This window comes from Artemia franciscana, chromosome 9 (assembly GCF_032884065.1).
Source record: "Artemia franciscana chromosome 9, ASM3288406v1, whole genome shotgun sequence".
Taxonomy (NCBI): Eukaryota; Metazoa; Arthropoda; class Branchiopoda; order Anostraca; family Artemiidae; genus Artemia; species Artemia franciscana.
Window position 1 is genome coordinate 33,471,094 of NC_088871.1, and position 17,467 is coordinate 33,488,560.

The 17,467-nt window shown below is 36.6% G+C and overlaps 1 protein-coding gene across 5 annotated transcripts in view; it reads left to right on the forward strand.

Moving 5' to 3' along the window:
- Positions 1 to 17,467, forward strand: part of LOC136031301 (proton myo-inositol cotransporter-like) — a 132,500-nt gene that overhangs the window by 98,159 nt on the left and 16,874 nt on the right. For all 5 annotated transcript variants that reach the window (XM_065710752.1, XM_065710755.1, XM_065710753.1 and 2 more), the window contains one exon: positions 13,735 to 13,822. In XM_065710752.1, the coding sequence (XP_065566824.1) occupies positions 13,735 to 13,822 (88 nt within the window). The remainder of the gene's footprint in view (positions 1 to 13,734; positions 13,823 to 17,467) is intronic.

Here is a 17,467-nt window from a genome sequence, read left to right on the forward strand (position 1 = left end):
ATGGTTGTATAAACTCTAGAGCTGGTTAATTATTTTTGAAATTAGGAACTTCTACTTCTCCCTTAAGAGTCAAAAGTGATGGGGGTCAACTAGTCCCCCTCTAACTACCCCTCTTGTCATGAAATACATCTGATTAAAATTGCGGGGATTTACGCTTCAAAACAAATATGTCCAAAGAACATTTAACAATGCTTCCAGGGTTGACACAACCCCTACAGCCGTGGGGCAAGGGCTGTAAGTTATGCCCTGGAGGTATATAAGGTTTTTATGGAACGGTTTGTCGTATAAACTTCAGATGCCCATTTTAAGAGTCAAACGCGATTTGAGAGCAACTAGCCCCCCCCCAGGCCCATCATTTACCAAAAACAAACATCCAAACAAAGTTTTAAGACATCTATTTTTCAGCATTGCTGAAAGGTTCACTAATCATGCGTTTGGGATGTCTCCCCCTTGAGGTCTCAGGGCAAGGGCTGCAAGTTAAGCAATTTGTTCATTATTTAGATATAGTATATGTTATTGAGAAAAAGTACGCATGTTTGACTGCTACTTTCACAAAATACGAAAGGGATGAAGGTGAGTCTTTCGCGGAATGCTGAGGGGAGTATTGAACTAAATCCAAACATGTTATGCGTATATGGGCTGTCAAAAGGGCGTAACCCAGGAATGACTGAGTATATTACTTTGGAGCTTTCAGGAAATGATAAGGGAGATGATCAATTGACCAAAAAGAAGCCCATGCACGCTACTATTACTACAACTACCGCTTCTTCTACTGCTACTACAACTACTACTACTACTACCACTGCTATCACTAACTTCTGTAGCGGGTACTACTAAGGCTGAGAATATTGACGTAAACATCTGAGGAAACGTTGAGGGGAAATGTTGAAATAATCAATGCATACTATGTGAATACAAATTGCTGATACGAGTGTATCAGCAATATTATCGTATCAAGATTATCGGATTAGCATATCAAGAGGAAACTTCAGGGGTATCATGAGTGAGATATTCAGTTGACCCAAAGGCAAAATGTACCTGCTACTACTGCTACTACTTGCTCAGAAAATAGGTCAGAAATTAGATGAAAAATTGGCAGCTGCTTGAGGCAAACAGTCATTTTCTAAGGACACAGTCAGTGCAATCAAAGAACAAAGCTTATCGATTTCAATGGCAAATTACAGAGCATTAGTTGTTGAATTCGAGCCGAAATTCGTTGTTTTATGCAATGGTTTAAAACATTTATAAAATCAATGCTCACATATTGAGGAAAGGGATTTAAGTTGCATAGCAGAAGCTTGATAAGTATGAACAAGAAAAGAGATTAAATAGTCTCATGGTCAATGGGGTTAAACAACCTGCCAATAGTGACTTGAAGTCGACAGTTTGTGATATAGTGACAAACAATATGGAGCTTGAAATATCAAATCGAGATGTGATCGAAGTTAAAAGATTAGATCTAAGCAAAGGTCAAAGTAAACAGGATGCAATAGCTACTGTAGTTGTAACATTCAAGTCTAAAGACTTTGCTTTTGAAGTTTTCAAGGGAAAGTCAAAATTAGCTCGCACCGGTATTTTTGTGTCGGAAATATGATGAAACGAAGACGTGATGTTCTGAACTTAGTACGGGATAAATATGAGAGTGATCTGATTAAGGTCGGATTTATATACGTCTCGCTAGTGATTTGTTTCCACTTTGTGTATAGTCTATCGACGATATTGCTTAATAGTATAAGCTAATAGCTTAAAGTTGTTGTATTTTCACTACTTGTTTCTTTTATGTATACATTCTATATATATATATATATATATATATATATATATATATATATATATATATATATATATATATATATATATAATATAGAAGATGTATTGTGCCAAGTTATCTTAAAGTTGTGATGAGACTAAAGAACTTGGAAAATAATCTGTTTTGAGCTGGAGATATTCTTAATGCTGATATTGCGCAGGAAGGCAATTCTATCACATTTCGATAGATTAGAGATAGCTGTTACGTAAATCTGCTTTCTTCGATATTTAATGCTGATGAAAAGTCGCTTTGTCTTGGTCATTGGAATTGTCAGGTTACTTCGTCGTATCGTGAGATTCTGTAGATGATTGATGGTACAAATTGTAGATTTGAATTTATAGGCCTATGTGAGAGGTTTTTAACGTCAGAACATTCTTTGTCACTTTTTAGTTGTCCAGGACACCAGCTTATTGTAAAAAATAGAAAGCCGAAGACACGTGGAGGCTTAGGAATTCTAGTTAAGGAGCATCTTGTGGCTAATGTGAGGGAGGAATATTCCATTTGGATGGAAGGTAAGGTTGAAACTCTTATTCTTGAGCTGGAAATTGGTGGGAATAAAATTTTATAAGTGAGGTAAAATAGGGAGGCATATAAGTGAGGCAAAAAATTGAGGTACATAAATTACCGAGTACTCATTGGGAAGAAGTCGCACTTGGTTTTGGCCGAGTTTTGGATGAGATCAAGTTGAGTGCTTCCGAGTTTGTTTGTATAGGTGACTTTGATTTTGATCTTTTGTGTTTGAATAATGATAATTCAGAGTTTTTTACCCTTATGGTTAGTCATGATCTATATCCTCTAGTAGGAATTCCAACGCGCGTTGCTCAACATTCAGCAACATTATTTAGTGAGTATTATTATTCTCTTTCCGCATTACTCATTTATTATCATCCGCGTTACTCAACATTCAGCAACATTATTTAGTGATCTATATCCTCTAGTAGGCATTCCAACGCGCCTTACTCAACATTCAGCAACACTATTTAGTAATTATTATTAATTAGTGAGTCTTCTGATCACTTTCCTATGGTGGCAGTGAGTTCCTTCCTACGTACACAAAAGCCAAAATAAAGAAGATAAAGAAAAGGTTACTGAAAAAAGAGAGTACTGATAAATTTAGGCAAGAACTGAGTGTTCTTTCGTGGCAAGAGTCTTATGATGAATATGAAAGTCCATCCGCTGCATTTTATAAGTTTATAAGTGCCCTGTGGTGGCGCAGTGGATTTGACCTTAGCTTGGTAATACGGAACCCAGAGATCGAATCACGCTGCAGGAATGCACTACAGGGCCGACGCAGTGACCCTAGTAGTCGAGAAGCGTCGTTAATTCTTAAATAATAATAATAATAAGTTTGTAAGTATTGTTCAACCGATATTTGGTTCAACCTGTCTAATGAGAACCGTCAAGCTGAAGAAATCTACTCGTAGAAAACCTTGGGTAACCCAGGAGTTTCTTTGACTCATCAAGAAAAGAAATGATTTGTAAGAACTTTATTTGAATTTAGAGTCGCAAGAGGTGTTCGATGTCTTTAAAAAACTTTGTAATGAAACTAATCGGCTTCTTAGATCATGTGTTCAAAAATATTATGGGATGAAATTTGAAAATAATAAAGGGAACACGAAAGGTATGTGGAAAACTATTAATGAACTATAAAACGGTGACAAGAAAAGTGAAAAGCCAACTAGCCTAAAAGCTGATGATAGAATAGTTGGTGAAAGGAAGGAAATTTCTGATGTTTTGGGTGACTATTTAAAAAAAAAGTAGGTAAATCAGTAAGTGAAATATTGAAAAATGATAGCAGTAAAATTACTGAACCTTTTAAAGATGAATAAATAAACCCTTTTTTGATGGTAAATATGAACTTTGCTGAATAATCTAGAGGAGATGAAGCAAATAATAGGATTGATGAAATCAAATTCATCTGGGAGTGATGGTCTCAATATGCAAACATTTAAATTAGTAATGGTATATTTGGTGCCCTGCCTTGTATATTTGATTAACTTATCGCTGAAAAAGGGTGAATTTCCTTCACGATTAAAAGAGGCTACGGTTATCGCCTTGCATAAAGGAGGTCTAAAGACAGATCCTTCGAATTGTAGACCGATTTCGAGTCTTTGTTTTCAAAGCTATATGAAAGGTCATGCTTAGAAGATTGTATAACCATCTGAATCTATACAGATTTCTCGCAGAAACACAGTTTGGATTAAGGAAATTCTACAAAACATACAGTCCACCATCTCACAGATTTTTGTTAACTCTGCGCTTGAGCGTGGGGAGCTACTGCTCTCAGTTTTGAACTAACATTCATTCAGTGAACATCTGTATTTGCACTATACAATTTTCAGCCGGATTAACTCTGACAAGTAAATTCTTTGATATTTTTTCAATGAATTCGGAGTAGTAGCATCATTTTTGCGAGTGCTATATAAAATTGTATGTGAATTGCCTTGGGCGTTCGTTTATCTATTTTTTTGAAAATTATGAGCATTATTGAATATATATATGGTTGGGAAAAACGGGAAGCAATCAAGACAAAGTGATTTAGAGGATTCCTTATTTAGTCCTTAAAATGGTCGAAGCAACTAAAAATGATGATTTAGAAAAAAAATGGAAATCGTTGACATTAAATCTGGTTTAGAGTCCATAAAATCTCGCGTTGAAGATCTAGAATTAGCAAGAACGACCCAAGAAAATGAATTATCCAGTATTAAACAGAAAATATCGGCATTACGAACTTAAGGTGAAAAGGAGCCTAGTTTGGGTGAGTTAGTATCTAGAGTCCTTGTCTTAGAAAACATAAATAGAAGAAGGAATGGAACATTAAAAGTGAATCTAAATCAAGGGCTAGAGACAATATTGATACCTTAATTTCCCCACCCCTCCCCCCTTGGGATTAATATCCGATTTGAGCTACTGGAGTTTACAGATCGATTTATCAAAATCTAGCTTCAGGATGATAAGGACAAATTCTGTATGCCTCAGGGAAACAAGAAATTACGTGAAAACCCGTTCGGAAGAGGAGCCGGACGTGAATCCCCTTATATCTATATGACAGATAATGTGACAAAAGGAGTTTGTGACATTCGCAATTCCTTAGAATTAAACAAAAAGAATTTCGAGTAAAGGGAATCAGTGCTTGGATCTCCCAGTGGTCCCATCTGTATTATGCTTAATTGGTAATGAACAAAAAGTAAAGCTTAAGTGGTATAAAGTCCTGTAAGTGAGATACATATATGAGAAATAGATTGAAATAGTCTCTTAGTATTTTTCAGTGGATTTATAGTTTATGATGAGTATTTGTGATTTATTTATTGGATTTATGAGTGTAGTTGGCTTATGATCTAGCTCATTTATCCATGTTAAATTGCGCTCGCCTTTATATGATGATACGAATAATGGCTGAAATAAATAAGAAGGCAAGAAGAGAGTCTAAGTCTAACTCATAGATTTTAGCAGAGCTTTTGATGCTGGTGTTTTTAAGATCTTATTGAGCAGGCTCTGTTGTTCCGGTGTTCAGGATGTATCTTTGAATTTGTTTGAGTCTAATCATGGAGGGAGAAGACTTGGAGTGAATGTTGATGGCTGCAAATCAAGAAGCTACAGAGTCCATTGCGGAGATCCACAAAGTCTGGTGCTTGGGCCCCTACTTTTCCTAATTTATGCACGATACCATGCAATTTTATATTTCTGGGACATTAATAACATCCTTTGCTTGTGACATTGTGTTTACAGTAACACCATCTTGCGAAAATCTTTTGATTGCAAAAGCAAATAATACCCTAAATGAACTGGCAAGTTTTACGAGATGTAGGTGTCTACACGTTAATGTTTGTACGACGAATTTCATGACTTTTTGTAAAATTGGTACTCCCACTATTTTAAATAATAAAATATGTCTGAATGGCGTATTTCTAGACAAACTTTTAGTGTAAAATATTTAAGTTTTTATCTTGATTGCAATTTGAGTTGGAATTTACACTGTGATTCAGTAGCAGCAAAAGTGGAAAGAGGATTGGGTCTTATAAGAACGCTAAGGAATGAGATCCCATCAAGAATTCTAGTTATCCTCTGCCATTCTCTTATCATTCCGTTTCTATCTTATGTTTGTTTGCTGGGGACTAGTTCTTTTGAGTCAAATTTCAAAATAGTTCAAATTTTACAAAATAAAGTTGTTCGTGTCTTGGGAGATTATGTGAGATTTGAAAATAGTGCTTCGAGTTGCCTCACTAAAATCAAAATTCTAAGTGTTTAAAAGTTAAGAGATTATCAACTAGCTATTTTTGTTTATCAATGTTTGAATCCTTATTAACCGGAGTGCTTTTGCAAAAGTTTTAAGTCTAACTTATTTTACCGTTGTCACGAAACTAGGCATTCTTCAGGGATAGTGTCTGAGGCTCGGAGTACTCAACCCAGATCTTTATTTCCACGTTTTGCTGGATCACACCTGTGGAATTCAGTCCCTGATGGTATAAAGTTGACAGATAATATTAGCCAGTTCAAGAGTGGGTTGAAAAGTTACCTTCTCGGAAGTTGTTAATGATTTTGGTTAATTTAAGTATGTTTCGCTAGTGATTTGCTTCCACGTCGCTTATGGTCTATCAACGATATTGTTTAATAGTGTGTGTTAATAGTTAAAAGTTGTTATAATTTCACTGCTTGTTTCTTTTTTTTTTCTTTTTTGTGATTTTGATTTATTGGTGAAGTGTGAACATGTATTAGTAGATTATGAAGATGGGAACAACCATCATATACAACCCAATGGGTTTCTCCGATGATTGTTGAAAGATTATGTAATCGTTATTTTGGTTACTAAATTCCCCCTCTCTCTCTCTCTCCCTCTATCCCCCCTCTCTCTCTCCTCCTCTCTCTCTCTCTCTTCCTCTCTTAATAATAATATACATTGCTACTGCCATATAATATACTAAATACACTAGTACTGCTGCTACTGTTCCTATTATTACCATTGCTACTACAATACAAGTACAATTAAGGCTAAGCATATAAAGTTGAAAATTTGACAGAATTTTGAGGGGGAGTTTAATCTAAATCAAAAAACACTATTTGCATGCAGATTGTCAAAAGGGCGCATCTCAAGAATGGATTTGAGCATTAAGTTGGAACTTTCAGAGAATATTGAACGTGGAAGATCAATTAAAAAAGGTAATATATTCATATCACTATTAACACTACTACCACTTCTACTATAACTAATGCTACTACTGGCGCTAAACTACTCCAACTACTAATTCAGTTGCAACAACTTGTAAGGCAGGAGCCCAAAGGAGTCAAAGCGCCAATCAGCAATAGTTTAGGAACGGTTTACCGTGCCAAGGTGCAACTTCCGCGGGATGCCATGGTGGAAACTTTCGGGCACGTATCCCTTTTGAAAGGGATGATCAAGTGTTCAAAAGGCAAGATGTACATGCTACTACTGTTATTGATACTGCTGCTACTACTGTTACTACCACTACTAATACAACACTAACACTACAACTACTTTTCCTACTACAACCGCAAGTACTGTGATGCTAATACTGTTAAGGCTAAGTCTATCGAGGTAAGATTTGAAAGAATATTGATGGCAAATTGTAACTAACAAAAGATACTATGTACATTTAGATTGTCAAAAGAGCATATCTTAAGAATTTATTTGTGCATTAGGTTGGAACATCGGGTGTTGAAGGGATGTTGAAAAACCTCAAAGGTGATATGTGCATACTGCTACTAATACTGCAACTGCTACTACAACTATCGCTACTGCATAAGCTAAGGGTATTAAGGTGAAGCTTTAAAGGAAAATTTAGGCAGATGTTGAACTTAATCAAAACGACCTATGCTCATGTAGATTGTCAAAAGGGTGGCAAAGTAATATCACAATAACGGCTTTCATTATTAAGTTAGACCTTTCATGGTAAAATAATAATAATAATAATTTATTTATCACCCACTTCACAAAACAGAGGTTAATTGGAGTAAAATACAAAAGAAAAACAGCAAAAGTAATACAAAAGAAACAAATTTAATCACATACAGGAAAAAGACGGATAAGGCGATGAAAACATCCCAGCCTATAAAGCGCTTCAATAGCTAGCTTCGCAGATAATTTCTCGAAAGCACCACTAATATCTGTCGCACAATACTTTTTAACCAGTTTTGTATTCCGGTAAGAACGAGGTAGATATAAAAGAAATTTGCAGTACCGGTAATAATTTATGCGAATACGTTTTAGATCACCAATCAACAGAAGTGGCCTAATACCAGAACAGAAGAGCACAGAAATGACCGAGCCACAGCTTATCACTAATATCTTTGACAGCACGAGACCGGAGAGCATTCATAGAATCGTATACTGTTATACCAAGCCAACGAAACGATTTAACATGAGGAATACTAAAACCATCGCAGTATAGTGATTCTGAACAATTATTACCGTTGAAAACAAGAAACTCGCACTTGTCAATATTTAGGTACAGGCCGATATCGCGGAAAGCAGAAGTAACTGACTTCACTGAACGGGCAAGACCAGACTCAGTATGACTAATCAGAAGAAGGTCATCCGTATAAGCCAGATATGAGATACCAGATGGTCCTAGTAGGCACGTAGTCGATATTTTTGATAATACATTTTCAATACAAGCATTAAAAATATACGGCGAAAGAACTCCCTCTTGTCTTACACCGTAACGAACAGGGATATGACCAAACTAAGAATTATTTAATGACTTAAGGCGAAGGTAAGAACGGGAGTACCAAAAACGAAGCACGTGAATTACCGACGGATTTACTCCTCTCTGGCATAATGCTGTCCATGCTTGAGTATGACAAATACTGTCAAATGCTTTAGACAAGTCTAGGGTTGCGAAATGAAGTACGCGACGAGTGCGATGGACATCTTTTAATAAAGAAGTCAGAGCACGGTGAGCATGCTGACAGCCTAGACCAGATCTAAAACCAAATTGATTATCATCATTTAGAGCAAGCTTAGTGATAAAAGGTAGTAGGAGGTGTTCAAAAAGCTTGCTAAGAGTACAAGCTACCGTTATTGGCCTATAAGAACTACAAGAAACCGGATCTTTTCCTTTTTTTAGAAGTGACGTAACGCTACCGCATAGGGACGAATCGGGCACACACGAATTACTCAAACACATTTGAAAAAACAGTTGGAGATGAGATACCAGTTTAAAAGAATTCGGAACAAGATTCAAAACACTAATCCCATCAATATCCAAAGATTTTGATTTTAAACCCTTAACACCTTTAATAATAGCCCACTTTTCAACTGGAATCACATGTCTCTCGCATAAACGTGACGGCAAATTTTTTTCAAGCAAACACGAGAAACGCTTATGCACTGCATAATTAACTTTCAAAAATATTTTTGAATAATGTTCGATCCAAGATGGACGAGATATAATATCACTAGAACTTGCATCCGGAAACTTGGCAGAATTTATCACTTTTCGCCACTCACTATTACTTTTCGGAAAAGTTTCACCGGAGTAACGAACGGCACGAAGATGGCGTTTATATTCGAGTTTCATCTTTTGTTTTAGATCAAACACAGTACCCTGAGAAGGTCGACCACAGGCAGACCAGATTCCTAACCAGAATTTGGCCTTGTTCTTGACTTTTTTCAGCAAAGGATCACACTTTCAAATTGGTTTTTGGGTATTCCGCCTGACACGGATCAGCAGGCTGGCCACATCTTCAGCTTGCTTCATACATAAGATAATGTCACGATAATAGTGATTCAAATCAGTACGAGCATTGTCAATAATAGGGTACGCATTTGTGCAAAGAAGATGGAAAGGGACACGTACGGTGGACAGTAGAGTTCCAAGGGTAGCAAGGTAAAGAGGCATGTTTGCACAAGATCAATCACATTTTTCAAAACCACTTATGCGACATTGAGGGTTGGTTCGAGTATACGTCAGAAGTAACCATAATATCAAAATACAGAGGTAAATGATCATAATCTCTCTCATCTTCATCAACATGTACTGCTGAAGTTTTTAATGAATGATGGCAGATACAGTGGTCTAAATTTGAGACAGAACCACTACAGTGGATATATGTAAAACTATGGTCTTTCGTTAGGACCTTAAATACTGAGGGTAGATACTGAAAAAGCGCTTCCTTTCGTGTCGAGGAAACGGCGATGTCACAGTTTAAGTCGCCTATAAGCACCCACTTGTATCCCAGACGCTCAATACCAGATATGAGAGTCTTTAATTTATTGCAGGCATTCGCATAGCTGGAGAAGGAAGAAACAGATCTTCTATCATGGGGCAAATAGGCGTTGATTATGATCACGTCTGCAAGCCGGATTGCAAGATAGGGTTCAGAGGATTGGTAGCAGCTAGGAGACAAATAGCTAGGCAGAGATCGCTTAATTATACAGGCAAGACCGCCAGAACGCCTGCCTCGGGTACGTCGGGCATTCGTGATGAAAACAGCATGTTGAGAACTTCGCCTTAGAAAGTTTTCACTGCAACTTGGGAGGAGGTGTTCTTGTAAGAGAACAACATCCTGATTAGCTAGTTTCTCATCAAGGCTTAACACTTTATCCTTTGTCCCATTGATTAAAGAGCAAACTGAGACTTTATACTCATTCATGATTGCAAGCGAGAAGGCCGTGGAACTTTGGAATTAGCAAGAGCCTTTAGTTTGGAGCAACGAAAACTGTAAGCAACATGATCTCCACTACAATTTGCACACTTTGGGGTGTTACTGCAAGGTGAGTCACTGGAGTTCATATGGGGACCAGAGCACCGTGAGCATTTGTAGTTTTTATCGGGACATTTTGCAGCAAGGTGGTCAGGTGATTGACATTTCCTGCAGCACCTAGGAATTTGCCGATATTCATACACTCGGAATAGTTCATAGCCTATCTTCAGTCCAGATTTAAGGGCCGAGGAAAGAGAAATTTCGTCTTCGAACGTAATTTTCGCACAATTTGAGCTCCCAATTCTCATAGCGTCTCGAACACCCCTGCAAGCTTTAAGAGGCGCAAGATCAAGATCTTGTGCAACGCCTTTCATGATACCAAAAAAATTTTTCTCCACCATTTTTGCTTCACAATCACGAAAAACCGAGCGCGCAGATTTGCAAAAGTCAGCAGCGGCCATGCTTTCGATCTTCACAATCAATTTATCACCAGAGGCTCGAACAGTATCAATGCACTCGTGACCAGAAATACAGTCAATTCTTTCCTTCCGTTTAGATGCATTATCGATATCACGTGGTACATTCGTGATAATAAGAGTGGCTTTGCTTATATCACTACCAGTAGCACTGCTTGGAAGGCTGGGTAAATTCAGATCATAAGCTGACATTTTCTCATTAACTTGCGAAAGAGTCTGTTGAATTCCATTAAGTTTAGAAGCTATCCTGGAGTAAGCAACTGCTGGAATACAGGGAACTTCGGCTGTGGAACGGATAACAAAGACAGGCATGTCCTCGGAAGCACTCTGATTTTGAAGAAGTTCTAACATGTCTTTCAAATGATTCAAAGCTGCGTTTGAGCCCGTGCCCCTTGGATAGGGCTCGGTCAATTTCGGCAGCGAATCCCACAGGATTTTCTTCGATTTGGCAATATCACTTGACTCGAAGAATTCGACCGCAAATTTTAAGATCACTGTAGCTTCGACACCTTTTTCATTATTATACTGCAGAAAGTTCAGAACCGGGGCATAAACAAAGCAGTCCGTATCCGAATCAGAGTCCATTTTCATGAAAATAGTCTGTTAATCCAATTCTGAGTCAAAAACCTAACCATGGGCAAAACACGTTTTAACCGCACTAAAGCTGAATGGTAGGTGGCTAAATTTCAGAAGCTCAAAATACCAATAAGCGAAGGAAGCGTAGGCTCCTGCTATCTATTGCCCGCAATTTAAGGGAGACACACTCCCGGCAGGTACAACGACGCTTGCTACAGAAAACCTTCCCTCTTCTGCTCGCTTATAAGTCAACATTTTCAAAAATAATTAATGAGTCTATATGATTTGATAATTATGACCATAGGATTATCTCTCGCCTACTGAAATGCTGCGTAATAATATTAATCAAGGTCACGAACTTTAATCCTTTGCCAGGTATTGCGAAATCTAACTAGTTCGCAGGGATTAAAATTCACTGAAAAAGCTTACTGGTTTGAAATTTATAATATCCAATTCTAGACAGATGTTTTCACCTTGAACTACAAATCAATACTGATAAGTTGTGGTGGATTTTGAACTAACCAGAAGACACTATGTGTGTACTTTTAATACTAAGCCTACGGTTACTTTAAATAATGACACTGTGGGCAATAAATTTGAACTTTTAGGGAGCGCTTATGGGGAGTTTTAATTAAACGAAAAAACTGTATGCTTGCTGGCATTAAAAGGCATTTAAACAATATTATAGTAAAATAACTAGTAAATACCATTAACATTTTAAAGGAGCTACTTTGATTGGAAATTAAAAGTTGTAGCGCCCTCTCCAAGAGTCAAGTGTGATTCGAGGGCAATCAGCTTTACAATTCTGTTCCCCTGAAAAAGACTATGTCTATATAAAACGCACAGAAATCAATTAAAAAAACTTTTTCCACAAAATGAGTTACATAAATTGCAATAAATAATCGAGTCAAAATCCTCCAAATAGCCCAAACAAACGACTCAAAACAATCAGAAATTAACATGATTAGGGCTCAAAACCCCAATGTCCTCTCATGGCCACAAAATAATTTGCACTTTATATAATTTTTTTTAATGTTTCACTTTTATAACTTTAATAAATCAAAAATAATTAAGGTTTTAAAGAATAAGTATGAGCATTGGTTTGCATTCATATACAAATTCATTCATAATATGAGCATTCATAAATATGAAATTGACAATGCACATTCATTGGTATTCTTTTCAGTAAAGTACAAAATATGCTCTGGCCTTGAGAAGGCATAGGGGTTGCTAGCCCTAATCATGTTAATTTCTGCTCGTTTTGAGTTTGACTTGGTTATTTATTGCAATTTATGTTCGTTTTGGGTTTCATTTATTTATTGATGCTGCTTTATGGTAGTTTTACGCTTGGTAGAATATTTGATTCTATTTTTGCTCATTTTTGGTTTAATGGAGTTCCTTTACTTTTTCTTGAAAAACTTATTTTGTGGAAAAAGGGTTTTTAATTAATAAACAAAATAATAATAATAAAATTCCTTTTATAGGAAGCAGTGACATGTCTCTATTTTTTATTTTTATTTCTCAGGCTTGGTGGTACCGAGCCAGTGGCTGCAGAATGTTTGAAGAGGGCTTATTTGAAAGAAAATTGTCATATCTAGTAGCTTTTCTCCGTAACAAAAGTTAATAATACAATAAAATGCAATTGGAAAAAAACTACATCCGTGTTTACTAGATAATATAGCATACGTATCATTTGAAAAGTTGTTTTTCAGGTTTAAGTTCATATTTACGTTACTAGGATTTTAGAGTTTAAATATTAGTATTATAGTTTGAGTGTTTTGACTTGAATGAGTCATTTTAGCAAGTGCATACAATTTTGTAGAAAAAAATAATAATAAGGGACTCGAGCACCGTTAGTGCCGACCTTAAAGAGTACCCCCGGAAATCTTTACTGTTGGGGGTAAGCCTACTAAAATGCTTTCAGACGACTAAACTTCACAAAAGGACTCATTGTCAAAAAGCTATTTTTTCTAGATATTGCAAGAGTTGGCGATTCTTATTTTTGTTCATCTAGGAGAGAATGATAGACGCCCGCTAACTTTCACCTGAGGGTGCCATTGAATACCGACAATTAACTGATTACCTTTCAGATTAAAGTTCTGTTAAAGCCTTCCAATTTTCAATTCACATATTTTTAGGACTCTTGAGAGGGGGAATAAGGCTCTTGTGTGTGCTCTGTGTTTAATCTTTATTCACTTCTCGTTTCAGATTGGAAGATGCTAAACAAGTTTTATCTTCATACAGGAATACTGAAATGGCTGCTGAAGAATTCAAGTTTATCATCAAAAGCCTCAAAGTTAGATTTGTTTTTTCTTTACTTTTATTTTTGGAAGGGAATCAGGTACTGAGGCGTGAAGGTGTTAAGTTCTTAGATTCTATAAAAAATACTATTCGGAACAATACAAGGAATTATGTGTCACTAATTAAATCACAGTCAATTTTGTCTCTTCTTGTGTCCAAATTACTTTTAACTCTGGCTGAACTTCTTTAATACAAACGTGCAATACTACTACTAGTAACAAGTCACCAAAACGACAAGCCTCCGGAGGCCAACACAGCTAAGCACGCTTCTCCTCAATCCCAATCTATTCGTTGCCTACCTCTTTATACTCTCCCAGGAAGTTCCCATTTCGCTTAAGTCTTTCTTCACGACATCCTCTGACCCTAATCACGGAAGTCTTGCTTTCCGTTCAGCCCTAGACGGTTGGACGAAAAGGACATCTCTGACAATCTGTCATCTTTCATCCGCAGAGCGTGCCCTAGCTATTTCAACCTTTCTCTCATTACAGCCGTAGAAAGAAGTATTGAACCACACTTTTTTGAGCCTACTGTTCGAAATACTGTCAGTCAGTCGGGTACACAAAGCGACCCGTAGGCAGTTTCCCCTGAAAACATGTAGAAAATCGTCCTCCGTTTTTTAGAGCGCCCATGCTTCAGAATCATATTACCACTGTCATCAATGTAGCTTCTAATAATCTAATTTTGCCTTACAGCCTTATGCTCAGCCTTATGCTCAGCCTTAGCTCAAAGCCTTATGTTCCTATTCTTCGAAACTTTTTCCAACTGTGAAAAGAACACCCTGGGCCTTGGTTATTCTGCTTTTAACATCTTCAAGTCAACCACCGTCTTTACTAATAATGCTACCAAGGCAATTGTAGCTGTTCACTTGATCGATCTTTTGTTACCCATCGTAACCTTTTCATCTTCACTTATTCCTAGCCTTAGTGACTTAGTTTGCTTAATATTAATTTTCAGACCTATTCTCGCATCCTGAGCTCGTAAAAACCTCTTAAGCTCATTCATTTCGCTCATACTTTCATCTAGGATGCTTAAGTCATCATCATAATCTAAGACCAGGAAAGTTTTCTTCCCCCTTTGATTCCACGTTCTCCCACTGCCTTTCCTGTGCGACTTAAGACAAATTCCATCAAAATAATCCATATAAATGGGGATAGAACACAACCCTGCTTAACTCCTGATTTAATACAAAACCAGCTACTAACCTCATTTCCTATCTTAACCACAACAGTGTTATTCGTGTACACAGCACTAATCACTTTAATTGTGTGATTAGTCACTTTAATCACTTGCCCAATCACTTAAATCAGGTTTAAATCCTGATTTAATACAAAACTAGCTACTAACTGTATTTCATAACTTAACCGCATCAGTGTTATCTTCGTAGTTAACAATAATCACTTCAATCGTGTGGTTCTTTTTGAATTTAGATAATCTTTGGTAGAAAATCTGTTCAACAAATGAACAGATCCGCTTGGAAAAGTATTTAAATCGGGCTGTTAGTTAGTTCATAACAAATAGGTTGAAGCTAGATGATTTACCAAAATATTAGATTGAAGGCACAGTGAAATCTCAAAATCCCTATATCATTTAATCTAAAAGCAACTAACATCCATATTTTCCTGTTCTCAGCCTCTTCAGTTGAATTCAGTAATGTCATTGCCCATCTAATAGTTCAACCTTACTTAAACGTATTGTCAACCAGTTTTTACATGGTGGTATTTTCTTTATTTTCAACAGTGGATGTTAGAAGCATAGAAAATCATTTTTTTTTTTTTAATTAGAGGAATGGTTTGAACTGTGTAGTTTGTTAGGGTGGTGTTCAATATGTTTGGAAATTCTTGGAGAAACTCAATGATCGGGGTTGCAGTAGTAGCTACCACCTGGAAAAAAAACGAGAAAAGGTACAAAGCAAGTGAAATTTCAGTTTTCAGATTCTGTAAAAGTACAGAATGAACAAAAAAATTTCTGAATGGGGAAAATTATAGTTATCACCTTAAAATACAGCCTTAAATAATTCTATTAAAACAAAAAGAATTATCTTAAGAAAGGGTGATCACTCCCTAAGAGAGGCACATAAAATTCACTGCTAGGTAATATTCAGGTACCTTTATCAGCAGGCTTTCAGACCTCGTAGCCAAACCCTATTGAAAATCAGATTTTGCGAAGGGAACCACATAAGTTTTCTCTTTTTTACTTGGGATAAAGCATTAAAGGATATAACTCAAGATATAGAACAACACAAAAGATTATTATAAGCACCTGGATGATTTTCTTCTGAATGGTTTTTAACACAAATATGATCGTCAAAAATTCCACCGTCAATATGAATAAACCGAAATATTTCAGAAGTGAAAAGAACTTATAAGTTTGAAAGCTGTGAAATTATACTCAGTGTAGAGATTAAGCTACTACCTTGTTCAACTGTTGTCCTGCTCTTAAAAAGTCAATCTATATATCTTCACTAAAATTCAAGTTTTATCACTAAATCTGATCCAAGGAGCATATCCCATAAATTTTATATTGATTACTAGAATTTGAAGTTCCATTCGGATTTGAGAGCACACTTGCCGCATAAGTTTCGAACAATCTTATCCATTCAAAGGTAGACGAAGGGGTTTGCACATCTGAAAATCACCATTATTATGTCTCATTAGATCAGGTACCTCGCCGAATAAGTTTCAAGCTAATTTCTAGAATTGGAAACTCCATATAAATTTGAAAATATACGTAGCCTTAGTTGAGTAAGTGTTGAATGGAATGCTACTGAAGAGAACCCACAGGTTTTAAAATCTGTTTAGTTATTTTCTTAGAGAATAGGAGACTTCGGTGTGTTGATCCTCAAATCTCACTGAATGAAAATTGTCCATGTTTCCGCTTCAAGCAGGGTACCACATGCCTAGCTGTCTACCAAAAATGGTGGTTTTGGGAGGGAGGGGTGATACAGGGGCCACTAGTAAACTTTGGTTCTCCACTCGTACAACTTGAATATCCTTACGTGAGTCTGGTTTAACCAAGGATCAAAATTTCTACCATTCCGAGCCTCGTTTTCAAGTTCGGACACGCGCAGTGCAAGAAGAACCTTATAAAACGGATTTTAGAGCCAAAACACGGGGGGTCGAAACAGTGTATGCTGAGAATAAACTGGAGACTTTTAAAGTTACATGCCATGAACAATTGATCAACGACTAGACGTTTTAATGTAATGTTAAAGAAATGAAAGGAATCAATAATAGTCTACGTATCACTCTGCTTCTATTGGAATTGGCTTAATAAATTTATAGATATTTGTTTCTATATGATACTTAAGGACTTCGTTACTTTTCGGCTCATTAGTTTTTATTTCTGTCAATTAATCAATTCAGTCACACTGTCATTTTTCAATGATAAATTTTTATCTTTGTGGCTCATTTTTTAACCTGAACAATACGAGTTGTGGAGAACCGAGGCAGGACTTGGTATTTCAGCAGGCCTTACAATCAGTAAACCCGATTTGAACGCGAGAGAAGACGCCAAGACTGGAAGAGGTTTCTATCAGATTCGCGTTGAACTCGGAGTTCTAAAAACGCATAATTTGAAACTGGGTGTCGACCCGTGTTGGAACCTACTACCTGATAACATGGCTGTGCAATAAACTGACAAT